Genomic DNA, 21,520 nt, shown 5'->3' with positions numbered 1-21,520 from the left:
TTCCCAGCTTGGGTCACTGTATGTGCGGAGTCTGCACGTTCTCCCATGTCTGCGTGGAATTCCTATGGGTGTTCCGGTTTCCTCCCGCAGTCCAAAGATGTTCAGGTTAGGTGGATTGGCCATGCTAAATTGCCCTTAAGTGTCCAAAAAGGTTCGGTGGGGTTACTGGGTTACGGGGATAGGGTGGAGATGTGGGCTTAAGTGGGGTGCTCCTTCCAAGCGCCGGTGCAGACTTGATGGGCCGAATGGCCTACGTGTGCACTGTCAATTCTAAGATTCTGTGATCAACTATGATCATGACCTTATGCTTTGGCTTACCTGTACATGCGAAGTTCTACAACAGATTGCTCTTTAAAAACTTTCATGCCTTCTAAATTCCATTATCATTCAAAATGCAACAATATGTCAGTGTGCCTTATGTTGGAGTTGTGAAATTATTAATCCGTTCCCCTTTTGCACCATAGGTGTGAATGTATTCCAATGTTTGATGGGCCAGAATGTCAGCAAACAAGGTACACGTTTAATGGTCATGGTTATGCCTGGTTTCCTCCCATCAAACCTTGTTTTAAGAGCCTAATTTCTCTCGAGTTCCTTACTGAGACTGCCAATGGGCTTATGCTGTATGATGGGCCACTCACTCAAGTGCATTCTGGAGAGCTTGAAGACTTCATTGCATTAGGTATGAATGTCAGACAGAGGCTAATTTCAGTAAGCCAAATTTCTTTGATTAGGTTCCACTTGGTAACCTCTTTGGTTTCATTCTGATTTTCTCTCTATGCTGTTTTCTCCTAAGGGTTGTGACTCTTGATGGTTCATAGCATTCTGGGCAGCAGTGGTTCTCTAAATGTTATTGTTTCATACTTGGCAGTGAACATTGAGTGTCATATAGCCAAACCTGGTGCCAACGCCACTAATGTCCTGTCATGCAGGTTTTCAACAACAAATAAATGGGCAGTTGGAGTTGGAGCCCTATTTACCCTCCCTGACTCAGAGGACATTTAGTTACGACTAAAAAGTAGGGATGGAGGACTGGATAAATTCTCCCTGGTTCATATGGTTGGAATAAACAAAGATTGTTAAATACCACAACAACCCCAGTGTACAATTCAAAAACATATGCCAATATTTTAAAGTGATATTTTATATTTTACTTCTTTCTTATATTTTTAATTTTTAGTACATTTTGAGTAAAATGAATAACTCCTGTTTTAATTCAGGATAAAGCTTTAGGATAAATCAGTATTTTCTATTCAGAAACCGAGTTTTTAAGTTTTACAACCACTCAGGTTCTTAGTTGTCACACCTTTTCCACAGAGCTCAGGAATGGAGTTCCTTCACTCAATATTAGCCATGGTTCAGGATCGCTTCATCTACAATTCCCACCAGGTACCTTCCTTGCAGATCGACATTGGCACAGGCTGGACATAATAAATGATGGAAAGGTATGTATGATTGTACACGACTACTTAGATGGAGAATTTTCTTACGCAGCAGCTGATTCCTTGAATATTCTTCACTGTTTACCTATAAGAGAATATATTTATGGAATTGTAGCTACAATGCTGAACCTGAGCGAATATCACAACACAAAAATATATGGAAAGGCAAGTTGCGAGAGGCACACAAACAGTTTTCAAAGAGCTATTGAAAGGTTGTTTCCACTAGTGGGTGAAACTAGAACTAGGGGACATAACCTCAAAATAAGGGGGGAGCAGATTTAGGACTGAGTTGAGGAGGAACTTTTTCACCCAACGGGTTGTGAATCTGTGGAATTCCCTGCCCGATGAAGCAGTTGAGGCTACCTCATTAAATGTTTTTAAGGCAAAGGTAGATAGAGTTTTGAACAGTAAAAGAATAAAAGGTTACGGTGAGTGGGCGGGTAAGTGGAGCTGAGTCCACAAAAAGATCAGCCATGATCTTATTGAATCGCGGAGCAGGTTCGAGGGGCCAGATGGCCTACTCCTGCTCCTAGTTCTTATGTTTTTATGTCAGTGGACAAAATGTTGGCAAATGGAGTATAATGTGGGAAAATTTGATGTTGTTCATTTTGGAAGGGAGAACGAAGGAACAGAGTATTATTTAAATGGAGAAAAAACGCAGAACATTGCAACAGCTGCCTCACAGCGCCAAGGACCCCGGTTCAATTCCGGCCTTGTGTGGAGCTTGCACTTTCTCCCTGTGTCAGCGTCCAAAGATGTGCACTTTAGGTGGATTGGCCAATGATAAAATTGCCCCTTTATGATTCTATGAACACAAAGGAACTTGGGAATACATGTGCATGAAACACAGATAGCTAGCATAGCGGTTCCGGGCCCTTCCCGCTGGGGATGGCCTGCACTGGCCCTTTGTTGCCGATCGAACCCCTCCACCCCACCTCCCAGAATCCCCATATCTACATCCTCTCAAAAACACCTCACACAGTCCCCACCCCCACTTTTCACACCTCCTAGGCCCATCAAAATCTGTTCGACCAGGCTCCAATGACCACAGCCCCTGCCCCCACCACACTCCCGTTCACTAGACAGCTTGAACTTGCTACTGTGGAGGCCCCTGCCCAGGTCCCACTCCTCTCCAATCCCCTCCCTCCTACTCAGTCCCAGAGTCCCAACTCCTACCTTACCCAAATAGGCAACTTCACCCCATTTAACACATGTAACAACATGAAATAAAAAATAGAACTATATACAATCTTCCATCCCCCCTACCCTCAGTCCAAGACCAATCAACAGTCCCATTTCTCACTTCTGCCCCAGTCCTTCTGCCTTCACAAACGCCTCCGCCGCTTCCACCACCTCAAAGTAAAAGTCTTTGGAGTTGTAGGTCACCTTGTAGTCCTTATTTCAAGGGAGTTGGAGCATATGAGTAGGGAAGTCTTGCAACAATTGTACAAGGTACTGGTTTGACCACAGAGAATACAGAACAGAACATACAATGCAGAAGGAGGCCATTCGGCCCATCGAGTCTGCACCGACCCACTTAAGCCCACACTTCCACCTTCTCCCCATAACCCAATAACCCCGCCGCACCTTTTTTTTTTGGACACTAAGGGCAATTTTAGCATGGCCAATCCACCTAACCTGCACATCTTTGGACTGTGGGAGGAAGCCGGAGCACCCGGAGGAAACCCACGCAGACACGGGGAGAACGTGCAAACTCCACGCAGACAGTGACCCAGTGGGGAATCGAACCTGGGACCCTGGTGCTGTGAAGCCACAGTGCTAGCCACTTGTGCTACCGTGCTGCCCACATCTGGAGTACTGCGAGCAGTTTTGGTCCCCTTATTTAAGGAAAGAAATTTAATTGAAGGCCATTCAGAGAACGTTCACTAGGATGATCCTCGGTATTGGGAGATTGTCTTATGAGCAAAGGTTAAACAGATTGGGACCCTACTCATTGGAATTTTGAATAATGAGAGGTGATCTCATTGAAACATATTGGATTCTTAAGGGGCTCGACAGGTAAAATGCTGAGGGAATGTTTCCCCTCATGGGAGAGTCTAGGACCAGAGGGTATAGAGGGCATAGTCTCAGAATAAAAGGGTGCGAATTTAAGACTGAGGTGAGGAGAAATTTCTTCTGAGGTTTGGGAGACTTTGGAACTCCTTGCTGTGGGGGCAGAGTTCTTGTGTATATTTAAGGCTGAGATTGATAGATGATGCTTGATCAATAAGGGAATTAAGGGTTACGAGGACAGGGCAGGAAAGAGGACATGAGGAATGTTGAATGAGCCATGATCCTATTGAATGACGGAGCAGGCTCAAGGATCAGTTTAGTACTGTTCCTATTTCTTATGGCCTTAGAAAGTTTGTGGCAAGCTCTTTTGTCCTGAACTGGGGGGGTGTATTGCCCATATTTACCTTCTGAATATTTGGGAGAATTAATCGTGCAGAATATTTACTGTTTTGAACTCGTCCTCAGTTTAAAGATTATTTCATGGCTTTCACCTCCTCTCTGATTGCCCTTTTCTCTTGTCATAGTGAAAGAATGTTTTACTGATGGATTTAACTTCTGCTTCGCTGCTTTTTGTCTAGATGTCTCTATGTCTTGAATCACATTTCAGTGATTTTCGTCATCCTTTTCTCATTGTCCTTGCAAGATTTGTCACAATTATTTTTCTGCCTTAGATTTGTCTGTGAATTTTCTGTTAGCCCATTTAGGGTCAAATTAATTTAGTGCAGTTTATTTATTTTAGATATATATTTAACTTGGATGGCCCACATAACACCTTTAATGCTTTTAACAACTTCATTTCGTTATACAACGGGGGCGATTCTCCGAGCCCCGCACCGGGCCGGCGCATTTGGCGCAGCGCCGGCCGCGGGCCACTGGAATCGGCGGGCCTGCCGATTCTCCGGCCCAAATGGGCCGAGCAGCCGCTCCGATACGGCAGAGTCCCGCCGGCGCCGTTCACCCCTGGTCGCTGCCGACGGGAACTCTGAGGGAATGGTCAGGGGGGCCTGTGGGGGGTGTTTGGGCTCCTTCACCGGGGGGGGCCTCCGATGGTGTCTGGCCCGTGATCGGGCCCCACCGATCGGCTGGCCGGCCCCTGAACACCGACCCCATGTTGGTCGGGGCTGGCTTGCAAAAGAAGTCCCCCACGCACGCGCAGGTTGGCGTGGCCCAACTGCGCATGCGCGGGTTGGCGCGGCGGGTAAGGAGGCTGGAGCGGCGTGAACCACTCCAGCACCGTGCTGGCCCCCTGACGGCGTTCACGCCGGCGCAAACTCTTGGGCCCGATATCGGAGAATCGCCCCCAACATGTCTCAAAACAAATAAATCTTCCTTTCATTGAATTTAACCTCTTAAGATTTATATACCTGTCTCCAGGTGTTGGGTTTTTCAGGTTCCCTGATAAAGGTTATCACTCTGTGGTTATTTATTCCCAGGGATGTAATTGTCCCCATAAAAGTCTATGGGCAGCATTTTCCCTGCGGCGTGTTTTCCAGGGGCCGAGGTGGATCAGCGTTAGTCGCCGGTGGGGTTTTCAGGTCCCACCAATATCTATGGCGTTTTGCACGGCTCATCCATCTCGTCACAGGGGGTCCCCTTTGGCAGGACCAGAAAATCCTGACAGCATCAGGAGCCAGAAAATTCCACCCTATGTCCTATACAATAGAACATTATTCAATTAAATCTTAATTTTCTTACTGTTACAGAGAGTCAAAATGATCCTGGACCATTGCACTGGTGCTGTTGTGAATGAGAAGGAAGGCACTGGCAGAGGGTTTTCAGAAATGGACCGCAGAGTCTGTGAAATTTCAGAGGAAACCCCTGGGGAAGCGAGGTAAAGATGTGATCACAGATTTTGTGGTATAATTGTGCCCGTTCTTACGTTAAATGAGTGAACACTCTGGGATGCAAGTTTAAAGCATTCTACATTCAATTATTGTTATCTATGATTCAGTGTACAGTAAATGTCTGAGAGCCACAATATGCTCCATTCTCCTGTTGGAAATTTTCAGACTATCATTACCCACTGATGAGAATTCCTCACCGACTGAAGCTCCAAGTATGGAGAAACCCATTTACCATTTTTAAGCAATAAATATAATTTATACAACAATATAAATCTATGGTTCAGGAGGAGGCCATTTGTCCATTTTGTCTCTGCCAGCCCAAAACAGGTTAGCCAGCCTAATAATCCCATTTCCCAGCGCATGCAGCAGCTCAAATGCATATCCAAGTACCTTTAAAATCCGATAAGGGATTCTGCCTCTAACATCTTTTAAGGTCTCTATTGCCCATTGGGTGAAAACATTTCTCCTTGCCTCCATTCTTTCTCTTAGAACCATGTAATTCCTACAGTGCAGAAAGAGGCCATTTGGCCCATCGAGTCAGCACCGACCCTCTGAAAGAGCACCCTAACCCTTCCTTTTTTTAAAATAAATTTAGAGTACCCAATTAATTTTTTCCAATCAAGAGGCAGTTTAGTGTGGCCAATCCACCTACCCTGCACATCTTTGGGTTGTGGGGGCGAAACCCACGCAAACACGGGTAGAATGTGCAAACTCCACACAGACAGTGACCCAGAGCCGGGATCGAACCTGGGACCTCGGCGCCGTGAGACCGCAGGACTAACCCACTGCGCCACCGTGCTGCCCTTAACCCTTCCTAACAAGTCTATCTTGGCCCTTCATAATTTGATACACCACTTAAATTTTGCCTCAGCGTTTCAGATCCAAATTAAACAAACACAACTTATCCAATTTTTCATCATAGTTAAAATTCTGTAGTGCTGACAGCACTGCCTTAAAACTCCTCTCTATATTCTCTAGTAGTGTGATCACATCCTTCCTGAACTGTATGCAGTACTCTAGTTGTGGTCTAACTAGTGTTTTATACAGATCAAGTATAACCTCCCTAACCTTATGTTCTATTCATTTACCAATAAAGAAAAGCATCTCACATGATGCCTTCTTAACCTCCTTTTCTACCTATCCAGCTATCTTCACTGATCTGTGGACAAACACTCCAACGTCCGTCAGTTCCTCCATTCTATTCTGCATGCTATCATTTACTGTCTATTCCCTTGCTTTGTTTGACTTCCCCAAATGCATTAACCCACACTTTTCCATATTGAACTCCCTGTTGCTTCACAGTGCCAGGGTCCCAGGTTCGATTCCCGGCATGGGTCACTATCTGTGCGGATTCTGCACGTTCTCCCTGTGTCTGCATGGTGAAGAGGGTGTCCTGCGATGAGACCTCTTAAAACTGAATAGCTAGGATGCCACTAGAGTAGTTTTACATAAGTTAGTTTATTAAGGATTCAGATTAATTATAGAAAGTGTTCTGGGTAATCATTGATAACCATTACACCTGTATTTTAGGACACAGTAGTGATAATTGTGTAAACTCTGGCTACAAGCAGTGGCCACAATGTATGATGGGATTTAGACTAGTTATGTTGCCCATATTTTTGAGACACACGAGATGTATGGTCAGCAGATTCCATAGTAAATAAGTTTTTTCAGTGGCCTCCAATATCCCAGCAGTGCCAGGGTGCTGCCTTGCCCGGAGGGCAAGCACCTGGGGGCCACTGATCCCCTGAGAGACCCCCACGAGTGCCATTCCATCTGATCCCCATTTGTGGAGACCAGCACTGAACGGCAGTCGCCCAAAGCTTCCGAGACAAAGGGATTAGATCCCAACCCCTTGGGTAGGTAATGGGAGGGCACATTAGAGTGAGACTAGATGTCTCACTCTAATATGCAGATTTGCAAAATAGTGATCCGACTCACAATTCAGAATGTGGTGTCTCGTGAGATTGTGTTAGATCTAGCGAGGCGTGGTGAGCCGGGTAGATCCCGGAAGAGGGATTTCCCAGCCTCTACCGGCCGCGCCACACAGCCTTTAGGGTACAACGGTAGATCGCGCCCAAGGAGGGTTTTTTTATACTTAGAATTGCCCACAGCGTAATATGGCGGCCAAAGGAAAATGGTCACAGAGCTGTAATCTATCTTCTGGGATAATGATTTAAATAACAAGTTATGCTTGAACTCAAAGTACGTTTTGGTATGCTGTACCCAGCAAAACTCTGGGTCACATACCAACACAAGGAATATTTCTTTACAGCCCCTGCCGAGGCGAATAGATTCGTCGAGGAGCACGGGCTGGAAAAACGCCATGGGAAGTAGGGACGAGGGGCCCATGGCAAGGAGATACGTCATGCCGACGGGGGGGTGGGGAGGGGCGAGGCAAAGCCAGCCCCCTCCCCCCTGGCAGGAACACCCAGAACGGAAAACAACCCAATGCCCAAGGGCCCGCTCCAGGTGGGAGGCCAGGCCCCGGCACGAGGGAACGGGAGTACTGGAGAGGGGAGAGGGGAAGCGGGACAGCAACCTCCGAGAGGGGAGCCACCGTGCTAGCAGGAAAGCTAGCGAAGGGGGCGCGCAACAGAGCAGGGCCGCAGCGCACCCCCAACAGGGGGGAAGGCGCCAGGCAGGGGAGGGGGGGGATCACCCATCAAAGGTGGGAGAGCAAATGGGGACAGGAATGGGGGAGAGAGGGGCAATGGAGGGGTATACAGGGGTATCCCCGAAAGGGATAGAGCGGGGGGGGGGGGGGGGGGGGGGGGGGGGGGGGGGGGGGGGGCACTCGGGGGGCGAGAGACCAGGGAGGGGAAATGCAGGGACGAAGGGACAAAAGAGGCCAGTAAGGGAATAGGGCCACAAAGTGCCACAGACAAGGGCTCGAAACAGGGAACTGCTGCAAGCACCCACCCAGTACGGTCTGTGGGTGAAGGGGCCCCCCGGAGTGCAGGGGACTACCCGCGTGGCGGACACACAGTGGACGGCCATGGCGGGTGTCCCCGGGACAAGGGGGAACCCCGGAGCGCAGGGACCCGACCGCATGGGGAGAGCAGTGATAGTGGACATCCTGGACGGCCCCCTAACAAAGGGAAACCCCAGAGGGCAGGGGCGCGTCCACCGGACAAATATGGTTAACCCCACAGGAGCAAGGGGGCAGAAGCCCCCCACCAGAATAGTCACCTGGAACGTAAGGGGACTTAACGGCCCAGTGAAGAGATCTAGAGTCCTCACCCACCTTAGAAACATGAGGGCCGACATAGTCTTCCTCCAAGAGACGCACTTGAGGGAGCAGGACCAACTGCGGGTAAGAAAGGGCTGGGTGGGACAAACCTATCATTCCTGTTATGGGGCAAGGGCCAGGGGGGTGGCGATCCTGATTGGCAAGAGGACAATGTTTAGGGCGACAAAGACGGTTACGGACCCAGGGGGACGGTATGTCATGGTCAGCGGGGCCCTGGATGGGGCGCCGGTAGTTCTAGTTAACGTGTACGCGCCCAACTGGGACGACACGAGCTTCATCCAAAAGACCATGGCAGAAATCCCGGACATAGCGACGCACCGACTAATCATGGGGGGGGACTTCAACTGTGTACAGGACCCAACGACGGACAGATCAAACCCCAGAACGGGGAAAACCTCAAACATGGCAAGGGAACTCAGCCACTATATGGAGCAGATGGGAGCAGTAGACCCCTGGAGATTCGCCCACCCGGGGGAGAAAGAATTCTCTTCTTCTCCCCAGTACACAACGGTACACCAGAATTGACTTCTTTGTGGTGGGGAAAACGGTGCTTCCAGAGATAGACAAGGTGGAATACTCCGCAATTGTGATATCAGACCACGCTCCAAACTACATGGATGTGCGGCTAGAGACGGGAAGGGCCCAGCGCCCCAAATGGAGGTTGGACGGTGCCTTACTAGCTGACAAGGCCTTCAGCGAAAGGATAGCGCAGGCCATAGCGGAGTACACTGAGATCAACCAAAACGGGGAGGTCTCACCCTCCACGTTCTGGGAAGCGCTTAAGGCCGTACTAAGAGGGGAAATCATAGCCTACAAAGCGCAAAGAGATAGGGAGGAAAGGGTGGCTAGGCAGAAGCTGGTCGACTCCATACTGGAGGTAGACCATAAATACTCCGAGGCCCCGACTGTAGAACTCCTGGCGGAGAGAAAAGAATTACAAAGGAACTTTGACCTGCTCTCCACCAGGAAAGCAGTACACCAACTCCGCCAGGCACGCGGGGCCCTATACGAACACGGAGACAAAGCCAGCCGCCTGTTGGCCCACCAGCTGAGAAAGCAGGCAGCCAGCAGAGAAATTGCGCAAATCAGAGATACCAGAGGCACGTTGGAAACAGAACCAGAGAGGATTAACAAAACCTTCAAGGCCTTCTACCAAGAGCTGTACACCTCAGAGCCCCCAACGGGGAAGGCTGGGATGAACCGGTTTCTTGACGGACTGAACATACCAGTTGTGGGAGAGGGCAGAAAACGGTATCTGGAAGCACCACTAGCACTGGGAGAGATCATGGAGAGCATTAGCTCCATGCAGGCGGGGAAGGCGCCGGGACCGGACGGATTCCCGGCGGACTTCTACAAAAAATTTGCGACAGCGCTGGCCCCGCACCTGCGGGAGATGTTCACAGACTCGCTAGCTAGGGGCACGTTGCCACCCACGTTAGCACAGGCCTCAATCTCGCTGATACCTAAGAAAGACAAAGACCCAACGGAATGTGGGTCATACAGACCCATATCTCTGCTGAATGCAGACGCCAAAATACTGGCCAAAATCCTAGCCAAAAGGCTAGAAGACTGTGTACCTGAGGTGGTCACAGAGGACCAGACGGGCTTTGTCAAAGGTAGACAGCTGACCGCGAACATCAGGCGCCTGCTGAACGTGATAATGACCCCCTCCGGGGAGAGAACACAAGAGGTGATCGTCTCCCTGGACGCAGAAAAGGCCTTCGACAGAGTCGAGTGGAAATACCTCATAGAGGTACTGGAGCGGTTCGGGCTTGGAACAGGGTTCACCGCTTGGGTAAAGCTCCTGTACAACGCTCCCATGGCGAGTGTACAGACCAACAATACCAACTCCCAATACTTCCAGCTGCACAGGGGCACCAGACAAGGATGCCCACTGTCCCCGCTGCTGTTCGCACTAGCAATTGAACCGCTAGCAATCGCGCTCAGGGCAGCAAAAAATTGGAGGGGGATCCGAAGGGGAGGTAGAGAGCACAGAGTCTCACTCTATGCGGATGATCTGCTCCTCTATATCTCGGACCCACAAAGCAGCATGGACGGAATCATCGCGCTCCTGAAAGAGTTTGGAGCCTTCTCGGGCTACAAACTCAACATGAGCAAAAGTGAGATCTTCCCATTACACCCGCAAGGGGGGGGGGGGGGGGGGGGGGGCAGCACTAAAGGGGCTGCCGTTCAAACAAGCCCGACATAAATTCCGCTACCTGGGGATCCAAATAGCCCATGACTGGAAAGGGATCCACAAATGGAACCTCACCAGCCTGACGGAGGAAGTTAAAAAGGACCTGCAAAGATGGAACACACTCCCGCTCTCCCTCGCGGGGAGAGTTCAGACGATCAAAATGAACGTACTGCCCAGGTTCCTCTTCCTGTTTAGATCCATTCCGATCTACATCCCCAAGGCCTTTTTCAAAGCGCTGGACAAACTCATCATGGCGTTCGTATGGGGGGGTAAAAATGCTAGGATCCCAAAGAAGGTCTTACAAAAAACAAAAACCAGGGGAGGGTTAGCCCTCCCGAATCTACAATTCTACCACTGGGCAGCAACAGCCGAGCGAGTAAGGGGATGGATCCAGGAGCCAGAAGCTGAGTGGGTGCGTGCGGAGGAGGCCTCCTGCATGGGAACCTCCCTCCGGGCCCTCGCCACGGCAGCACTCCCATCCCCACCCAAAAAACACTCCAGCAGCCCAGTGGTGACAGCCACCCTCCAATCCTGGAACCAACTGCGGCAGCAACTTGGCCTGACCAAAATGTCGAACAGGGCTCCCATCTGCAACAACCATAGGTTCAAACCAGCACTGACCGACGCCACCTTCAAAAGGTGGAGGCAGGACGGGGGGACACTGACAGTCAGGGACCTATACACGGACGACAGGATCGCAACACTGGACGAACTGACAGAGAAATTTCAGCTAGCTGGGGGGAACGAGCTACGGTACCTGCAGCTCAAAAACTTCCTACGAAAGGAGACAAGGACGTACCCACAACCGCCACGACAGACACTACTGGAAGACCTACTGGACGCAAGTATCCTAGAGAAAGGGAACTGTAGTGACATGTATGACCGACTGGTAGATAGGGACGACACCGTACTGGCCGCAACAAGGAGGAAATGGGAGGACGACCTGGGGATGGAGATAGGGTGGGGACTCTGGAGCGAAGCACTGCATAGGGTCAACTCCACCTCCACGTGCGCAAGGCTCAGCCTGACGCAACTAAAAGTGGTACATAGAGCCCACTTAACAAGAACCCGTATGAGTAGGTTCTTCCCGGAGGTGGAAGACAGATGTGAACGGTGCCAAAGAGGCCCGGCCAACCACGCCCACATGTTCTGGTCTTGCCCCAGACTCGTGGAGTACTGGACAGCCTTCTTCGAGGTTATGTCCAAAGTGGTGGGAGTGAGGGTGGAGCCATGCCCGATAGTGGCGGTCTTCGGGGTTTCAGAACAGCCAGATCTATTCCTGGGGAGGAGGGCGGACGCCCTTGCCTTTGCCTCCCTGATCGCCCGCCGTAGAATCCTGTTTGGCTGGCGGTCAGCAGCACCGCCCAGAGCTGCGGACTGGCTGTCCGACCTCTCGGAATCTCTCCAAATGGAGAAAATCAAATTTGCCATCCGAGGGTCGGACGACGGCTTCCACAGAACGTGGGAGCCATTCATGCAACTGTTCCGGGACCTATTTGTGGCCAATGTACAAGAGGAAGAATAGTCGGGGGAAGGTAGCGGGAGGGGGGGGGGGGGCTACAGGTTCGTTACGGGGGTTCGATGGCTAGCTAAGGCCCAAAACCAAACTAAATAAACATGTTGAGGGGGGGGGGGGGGGGGGGCGCAGTTACTACTACGAAGATGCTTACCTGTAAATATGTATGTTAATTTTTGCGTGTTTGTTTTTTTTTGTTTCTCTCTCCTAACAATTTGTAATTTGTTCAATATAAAATATGAAAACTGAATAAAACATTTATAAAAAAAAAAAAGGTTATGCTTGAACTGTGAAGTATCCGGACAGGGTTGATTTTAATATGGCACCATTTTTTATTTTTGGAAGCCAACCATGGAGCCATCAGGAGGATTCTGTGTCCTGGTTTGTTCAATCTTTTCACTTTTACTGTGTTTGTTCAGATTTGTTGAGAAAACATCCTGAACTGCCTTTATCCTTCTCTGGCAGATTCCTAAATGTTTACCAGCCCCTTCAGTTGGGTGGAATCAAGGAGCCACTGCCTTATCGCAATGACCAACTGCGTTTCACAGGATTCACGGGGTGTATAAGGAATTTAATTGTTGATAGTAAGGTAAGCACTCTCTGCTGCCAATTGTTGTTGCTATCTCGTAACTAATTGGGGCAATGTTCACTGTGGATTGAGACTTTCTATTTAGGACTCTAAGAAAGTTTGTGTTTCATTTGTGTTTGTAGAAAAATAGTAATAAAGTACCTTCATTCCTGCTTGCCCTCCCACTACGACACTGTAACCGTGTCCACCTCTCACACTGACAACCGGAGTAAGGTTGTTCATTTGTTACTGAACTGTGAGCAGTGTCCCCCATTGTGATTCAGGACTCACTCAGGCATTGATTACTGATTCACCAAACAAACTCCAGCACACAAACTCAGTAAACAAAGGAGTTCTTCATGCCATCACTGTAAATTTGCCATGAGTTCGGAGATGAAAGGCATGTGTGCTGAATTACTGCCAGCGAGTTCCCATTTTTCAAAATTGTTCGAATACACACTTAACCCAGATGTTCCGAGTCCCCTTCATATCAGGTGAAGTGACAGAGGTGATATTGAATCTGTCAGTCCTGTCAGTACGGGAGCAGTGGAGTCTGGCTGCAGGAGGGTGCGAGAACCCAGCCACGATCTTCTGCAATTGATCACCCTTCAAATAGTGTTTTGTACTTGAAATTATTACCTTTTTAATTGCGCAGTACGATAGCATTGTGGATAGCACAATTGCTTCACAGCTCCAGGATCCCAGGTTCGATTCCAGCTTGGGTCACTGTCTGCGGAGTCTGCACATCCTCCCCGTGTGTGCGTGGGTTTCCTCCGGGTGCTCCGGTTTCCTCCCACAGTCCAAAGATGTGCAGGTTAGGTGGATTGACCATGATAAATTGTCCATAGTGTCCAAAATTGCCCTTAGTGTTGGGTGGGGTTACTGGGTTATGGGGATAGGGTGGAGGTGTTGACCTCGGGTAGGGTGCTCTTTCCAAGAGCCGCTGCAGACTCGATGGGCTGAATGGCCTCCTTCTGCACTGTAAATTCTATGAATTCTGACAGAAATCTCGCATTACTATGCTCTCAGTCTGGATGGACAGCTTGAAAGAGGGATAAGAGATGAACATATATATATCTTATAAAAATAAGAATAAATGCCATCTTTGTTGATGTTCTAGAAATTCTACATGTCTGAAGTGAAATATCCAATACTTATGATTAATTTATGCCTATTGCAAGAGTCAGTCATTTAAGTTTGATTTGCACCCTAAACAGTCCCTGTGTTTTTAATTTGATAAGCCTCCCATTATATTTTCAATAACATTCAATGTCATGTGAAACTCCTAAACTAGTTATTTTTCTCTGGTGCTAGGTGTATGACCTGGCAAATCCTGCAGAGTTCCTCGACAGCGCCCCAGGCTGTGCAGTGACTGATGGAGTGTGCCACAGTGCTGGAACATTCTCCTGCGGTATTCAGGGGAAGTGTTTGGGAGAATGGGGTTCTTTCAGCTGTGACTGCAAACCGGGCTATACTGGATACAAGTGCGACAAAGGTAACGGCAGATCTGGGAACATTACAATTTATTGCACTACCTCTTGTTTTTTTTTTCCAACTCCCTGTTTCCTTTGCTCCAGTAATTTCTTCTGAAACCAATAGCCCTCTTTTCAATGAGGATGTTACAACCTGCCTGCTTACTAATTGAGGACTAATGGCAATCCCACAATCCTTAGGGAGTATGAACTTCCCCAATAAGGGTGGCGGAGAAATCATGCGCAGAGTCCCTGCATAAATACAGCTGGCCAGTATGGAACCAGCTAGAGAGGAGTGAGCAGCAAGGGAGTTATGTTATTATAAATAAATGTTATTTCTTTGTATTCTACAACTCGTGCTGGATTCTTCGTGGCCCTCACAAAACTGGCGACAAGGGTTAAAGTAGATAGCTGTCTATGCTGCTGAAGCCACCTCCCTGGATTTTTGTTGGATACAGGTTGGAAGTTGTGTTTCTGTTACACCATGGTTCTGTATGGACATTTGGATGTCTTTGATGCTGCGCTGGAAAGTTGGAACCAGTACGCACAACGGATGAGTTACTATTTCCGGACAAACAACATCACCGAAAATGAGCGGCAGGTGGTCATTGAATCATAGATTCATAGAATTTACAGTGCAGAAGGAGGCCATTCAGCCCATCGAGTCTGCACCAGCTCTTGGAAAGAGAACCCTACCCAAGTCCACACCTCCACCCTCTCCCCATAACCCAGCAACCCTACCCAACACTAAGGGCAATTTTGGACACAAAGGGCAATTTTGCATGGCCAATCCACCTAACCACACCTTTGGACTGTGGGAGGAAACCGGAGCACCCGGAGGAAACCCACGCACACACGGGGAGGACGTGCAGACTCCGCACAGACAGTGACCCAGCCGGGAACCGAACCTGGGACCCTGGAGCTGTGAAGCATTTATGCTAACCACCATGCTACCGTGCTGCAAGACCATGTGCAAACTACTCAATCATGGCACCTATCCAGCCTGTTCAATTTCCTAAGGAAACATTCTGCAGGGAATTCCCTGCCTGTTTCCCAAAGAGAAGTTAAGCAAATTGCAGAATATCTTTCATCCAACATAAGAATAATTCTAATTACTTTCTGACAGTTCCATGGTCCCCCAAAGCTTAGTAACCATAATGTTCAGAGTATTCAATTATCTCAGTATTTAGTGATGTAGAGTGACCCCACTCCTGTCCCTTAGATATCCATCCAGCTTATATTAAAGAAATTAATCAGCATTGAGCCAATTGCCTCAGCTTGGAGTGTATTCTTCACATCCACTACCCTGTAGAGAACCATTAATTCATACAAATTGCAGGTCATAAACGAGATTCACTATTTAGAAGCTTTGTGGTTCAGGAATTCAATCCACTATAGCGCAGATTTAGGCACCGAACTCATGTGGAACACACACCAGGCCATCCCCTTAGACTATAGATACAACCATCACCTTGCTGATTTTTGCTTTTGCCATTGCTTACGGGGAGAATGTGCAGACTCCGCACAGACAGTGACCCAAGCTGGAATCGAACCTGGGACCCTGGAGCTGTGAAGCAATTGTGCTAACCATTACGCTACCGTGCTGCCTATGCTGCCCTTTTTGCTCACCGCTTGCGGCCACCAAACGTTTAGGGTGATTAAGAGCCTTATGTACCCAGCTGTGCCGGATACCATGATGTTTGATGAACTTGTGACCTTAGTGGGGCAACATTTTAACCCAACCCCGTCCACGATAGTCCAGCGTTACTGGTTTAATACCGCTGAGAGGACCCCAGGATAATCCCCTGCAGAGTTTCTATCCAGTCTACGCAGGATTGCAGAGTACTGTGACTATGGTGAGACCTTGTCAGAAATGTTACACGGCCGTTTGGTTTGCAGCATTAACAATGCGGCCACCCAAGGGCAGCGCGGTGGCACAGTGGGTTAGCCCTGCTGCCTCGCGGCGCCGAGGTCCCAGGTTCGATTCTGGGTCACTGTCCGTGTGGAGTTTGCACATTCTCCCCGTGTTTGCATGGGTTTCACCCCCACAACCCAAAGATGTGCAGGGTAGGTGGATTGGCCATGCTAAATTGCCCCTCAATTCGAAAAAATGAATTGGGCACCCTAAATTTATAAAATAAAAACAATGCAGCCACCCAGAGGAAGTTGTCAGCCGAGCCAACCTTGACTTTTCAACAGGCCATTCAAATAGTACTGTCCCGAGAGAGTGCAGAATGGGGAGTGCAGGAGCTACAGGGAATGGAGGTGCACGCCTTGGGGCGCAGCCCCTTCCATCCAAAGCGTCCCCCGCCACCCCTGAGGTACCTTGGGCGGGGTGGCGTCCGGATCAACGCCAGTGGCCGCCGGATCTTCTTCCCCGAAGGGAGCCTTCTCCAGAACCGATGGATGAGGAGCCATGTCAGTGTTGGACTTGTTGGCGCCGACCCAGTCGCAGACTCCGGTCCTGGGGGCGCTAGAGGCACCGTAGGTCCGACCGAAACTGGGGCCAGCCCAGGGGCCGTACCTTTCATTTGGATGAACCTGCGGTGACTACTCCCGAGGACATGGAGATGGAGGACAACTGCCTGCAGCTGCATTGTGTGGCAGCTCCCCGTGTGGCCCCCATCAAGTACGGGTCAATGGTCACCCGCTTGAGATGGAGTTGGACACTGGCGCAGCGGTCTCCGTGATCGCCTAGAGGACATTCAACCACATCAAGACAGACCCTTACATTAACCGATACACAGGCCAGGTTGGCCACCTACACGTGGGAACCATTGGACATTGCAGGAACTACGATGACCCCTGTTGTTTATGGACGCCAGGAGAGGCGTTTCCCACTTATCGTGGTGCGCGGCTACGGGCCATTTGCGGCTGCAGTGGCAGCACATCCTCCAAACAAGTTCTGGAGGGTTGACGACAGAGGTACTAGGACGATGCCTAGATGTATTCTAGCTCAGTTTGGGGAAAATAAAAGGAGCCGTAGCCCATATCCAAGTCGAAACAGGAGCCACGCTGCGCTATTTCCGGGCACGCCCAGGGCCCTACGCCTTGCTCGAGAAGGTAGAAGGGGAGCTCACTCGTTTGGAGTCCTTGGGTATCATCAGGCTCATCCGTTTCGCTGGATGGGCAGTGCCAATTGTACCTGTAATGAAGCCAGATGCCACAGTTCTCTTGTGTGGCGACTATAAACTTACAGTGAATACGGCTTCCAGGCTCAACCGATATCCAATGCCTCGCATGGAAGATCTCTACGCGAAGCTGCAGGCGGACTCTCATTCACGAAATTAGATATGAGTCACGCCTACCTACAGTTGGAGCTGGACCCTGCCTCCCGGCCATATGTAACACACCGGGGCCTGTATAAACATATACGGTTGCCCTTTGGGGTATTCTCTGCCTGCACTATCTTTCAACGCATCATGGAGGTCACCTTGAGAGGTTTACCGTGTGTCAATGTCTACTTAGACAACATTTTGATTACAGGGACGTCGGAGCAGGAACATTTGGAAAATTTGGAGGCTGTCCTTGGATGCTTTTCAGAGGCTGGAGTCCGTTTACGTTGCATCTTTCAGGCAAAGGACGTAGTTTACCTGGGTTATCGGGTGGACCGCGAAGGTTCGCAGAGAAGGTGCGCGCGATTCAACAGGCCCCCGCCCCGACTGACACTTTGCATCTTCGTCTTTTCTCGGCCTCGCAAACTATTCCGGGAAGTTCCTCCCAAATCTGGCAACTACGCTGGCCCCATTGCACCTTCTGCTAAAGAAGAATCACACCTGGGTTTGGGGTCAGCCGCAAGAAACCGCTTTCCGGTGGGTAAAACAACAATTGTCGTCTTCTGGGTTACTAACACAGTATGATACTGGAAAGCCTTTGCTCATCACGTGTGATGCATCCCCGTATGGTATTGGGGCCGTCCTGTCCCACAAGATGGAGAACGGGGCCGAGCGGCCGATAGCTTTCGCCTCCCACACATTAACTGCAGTGGAAAAGAAATACGCGCAGATCGGGAAGGAGGGCCTGGCGGTGGTCTTTGCGGTGAAACACTTCCACCAGTACGTGTATGGCCGCCACTTCAGTATCATGACTGATCATAAGCCTCTGCTGGGACTTTTCCGAGAGGATAGCCAATACTGCCCATTGCTTCCGCACGGATCCAGCGCTGGGCTTTGTTGCTCGCTGCCTACGAATATTCTCTGGAACACAAACCAGGAACCCAGATAGGGAATGCCGACGCACTGAGCCGATTGCCTTTATCAACCGGCCCCATGTCGACCCCCATGACCGGTGAGGTGGTTGCAACCTTAAATTGTATGGACTCCTTGCCTGTCACGGCATCACAAATCCGTTAGGGGACCCAGACGAAGCCAGTCCTGTCAAAGGTTCGGCACATAGTCCTGTATGGTGGGCAGCATAGTCAGCTCCCAGGCGAGTTGCAGGCATTTTCCTCCAAGCTGTCAGAATTTAGCGTGGAAGACGGTATCCTCTTGTGGGGACGCGTGTGATTGTCCCGGAAAAAGGACAGGAGCTGATACTGAGAGACTTGCACAACGGGCATCCGGGTGTGAGCAAAATGAAAATGTTCGCCCGGAGTTATGTCTGGTGGCCAGGCCTCAACACCGACATTGAGAAGGTGACCCAAAACTGCTCCATTTGCCAGGAGCATCAGAAGCTTCCGGCAGCTGCGTCCCTACATCATTGGGAATGGCCAGGGTGGCCTTGGGCACGCTTGCATGTGGATTTCGCCGGCCCTTTTCAAGGATCCATGTTCCTTCTATTAATCGATGCCCAGCCTAAATGGTTAGAGGTACACAAGATGGTAGACACAACGTCCTGCGCAACAATCAAGAAGCTGCGTTTGTCTTTCAGCATGCATGGCCTCCTCGAGGTGCTGGTCATGGACAATGACACTCCGTTCACAAGTGAGGAGTTTGCGAGGTTCATGAAGATGAATGTCATACACCATATCCGCACCGCCCCATACCACCCGGCTTCAAATGGGTTGGCGGAGCGCGCAGTGCAGCCATTCAAACAAGGCCTAAAGAAGCAGTCTTCCGGGTCGATGGACACGAGACTGGCTTGTTTTTTGTTTTCATATAGGACCACACCCCATGCGGTGACTGGGGTAGCTCCCGCGGAACTCCTACTGGGCCGGAGACTTCGCACCCGCAGGTCCATTTTTGTTTTGATCTGTGTTTTATCATTTCTTCTTCTACTCCTTATTTAAGTCTTCCTGTACCATGCAGCATGTCCTGTTCCTAAGTGTCTATCTTTAGCTGTCTGCAAAGAGAGAAATTCATCATCCTGATTTCCACACTCTCCCTTCAGGGAACTGACTGATAATTGGGAGAATGGCCAAGCACAAATTCAGAACTTCGTGGGCTGGATGTTACAGGGGGAGCGAACAGGTAATGGGGAAATGGGGTGCGTACTGCTTGCCCTACCCATCAGAAAAGTCAGGAAGCTTCAAAGAAAAGGCAGCCCTGCACTGATATTACACTGCGGGCAGCCTTCACACGCAGAGAGTGGGACTTCTGCCCCTCAGTGCAAGGAAGTCCAGCTTGAAAGCTGCCAGCCAGTCTGATTGAGATCAAAGACATTGTGGCACTGAGTGGTCCCTGTTGGAAGGGCGGCACAGTGGCAGAGTGGTTAGCACTGCTGCCTCACAGCGCCAGGGACCCTGATTCAATTCCAACCTCGGGTGACTATGTGGAGTTTGCACTTCCTCCCCGTGCCTGCATTGGTTTCCTCCGGGTGCTCTGGTTTCCTCCCACAGTCCAAAGATGTACAGATTAGGTGGATTGGCCATGCTAAATTGGCCCTTAGTATCCAAAAGCTTCGGAAAGGGTACTGGGTTCTGGAGATAGTGGGGGCGTGGGCCCAGGTGCTCTTTCCATGGGTCGGTGCAAACCTGGGGCGAAATTCTCCGACCCCCAGCAGGGTCGGAGAATCGCCTAGGGGCGCCTAAAATCCCGCCCCGCCGTGGCAGAGATTCTCCGCCACCCGGGAAGTGGCGGGGGCAGGAATCTCGCCACTCCGATCGGAGAGGCCCCTGCGGTGATTCTCCGGCCCGGATGGGCCGAAGTCCCGCCGCTGGGAGGCCTCTCCTGCCGTCGAGGTTTAAACAACCTCTGGAACGGCGGGCTCAGCGGCGCGAGCAGGCCCCCGGGGTCCTGGAGGGGGCGGTGGGGCAATCGAACCCGGGGGGTGCCCTCACGGTGGCCTGGCCCGCGATCGGGTCCCCCCGCTCAGACTCCGGGCCAGTGCCCTGGCTGCTCTATTTTCTTCCGCGGCCGCCACGGCCTCCGCCATGGCGGAAGCGGAAGAGAACCCCACATCGCGCATGCGCCGGCAGTGACGTCAGCGGCAGCTGGCCGCTGACGTCACTGCCGGCGCATGCGCGGACTGACGAAAGCCTTTCGGCCAGCCCCGCTGCCGGGCGCGCCGGTTTTTTGCGCCGGTCTTCTGGTGGCAACCGGTCCGGCGCAGGGCTGGCCCCCAATGGTGGGGAGAATTCCCCACCTTTGGGGAGGCGCGACCCCTGAGTGGTTGGCGCCACTCCCCTACTCCGGGACCCTCCGTCACGCCGGGTAGGGGAGAATGCAGCCCCTGATGGGCCGAATGGCCTCCTTCTGCACTATAGGGATTCTATGATAAAATGAGGTCCGAGTGTTTGGTATGCTCCTCAAATCTACTGCTAAACCTTATGAAGTCTCTGATTTCCTTTTGAAAGAGTCAGCTGTGTTGACTGCAGCAGAGCAGCATTCAGAACTTTGTGCCAATTAACAGTATTGTCTTGTGTATGTTTGCCATGAAGAGTTGGCCAGGGAGAACAACATGCCCGAGTCCATAAAGGACCACATTGCCAGAGGGTTGGCAGCACCTGTTACCCTGGGTGAAAGCAAATTGGTGCCCACACTTCAGCCTCAACTGCAAACATAGAACATAGAACATAGAACGATACAGCGCAGTACAGGCCCTTCGGCCCTCGATGTTGCACCGACATGGAAAAAATCTAAAGACCATCTAACCTACACTATGCCCTTATCATCCATATGCTTATCCAATAAATTTTTTAATGCCCTCAATGTTGGCGAGTTCACTACTGTTGCAGGTAGGGCATTCCACGGCCTCACCACTCTTTGCGTAAAAAACCCACCTCTGACCTCTGTCCTATATCTATTACCCCTCAATTTAAGGCTATGTCCCCTCGTGCTA

General features: G+C 50.4%; 1 protein-coding gene across 1 annotated transcript in view; it reads left to right on the top strand.

Moving 5' to 3' along the window:
- The window catches only part of si:dkey-22o22.2 (neural-cadherin), a 389,498-nt gene that overhangs the window by 323,617 nt on the left and 44,361 nt on the right, over positions 1–21,520 (top strand). Inside the window, exons 23-27 of the mRNA XM_038808999.1 lie at positions 465–679; positions 1,315–1,442; positions 5,156–5,283; positions 12,728–12,851; positions 14,145–14,325. Of these exons, the coding sequence (XP_038664927.1) occupies positions 465–679; positions 1,315–1,442; positions 5,156–5,283; positions 12,728–12,851; positions 14,145–14,325 (776 nt within the window). The remainder of the gene's footprint in view (positions 1–464; positions 680–1,314; positions 1,443–5,155; positions 5,284–12,727; positions 12,852–14,144; positions 14,326–21,520) is intronic.

Source organism: Scyliorhinus canicula, chromosome 10, assembly GCF_902713615.1.
Source record: "Scyliorhinus canicula chromosome 10, sScyCan1.1, whole genome shotgun sequence".
NCBI classification, from domain to species: domain Eukaryota; kingdom Metazoa; phylum Chordata; class Chondrichthyes; order Carcharhiniformes; family Scyliorhinidae; genus Scyliorhinus; species Scyliorhinus canicula.
Note: the sequence above shows the minus strand (reverse complement) of the source record. Positions and strands in the feature narration are given on the sequence as shown.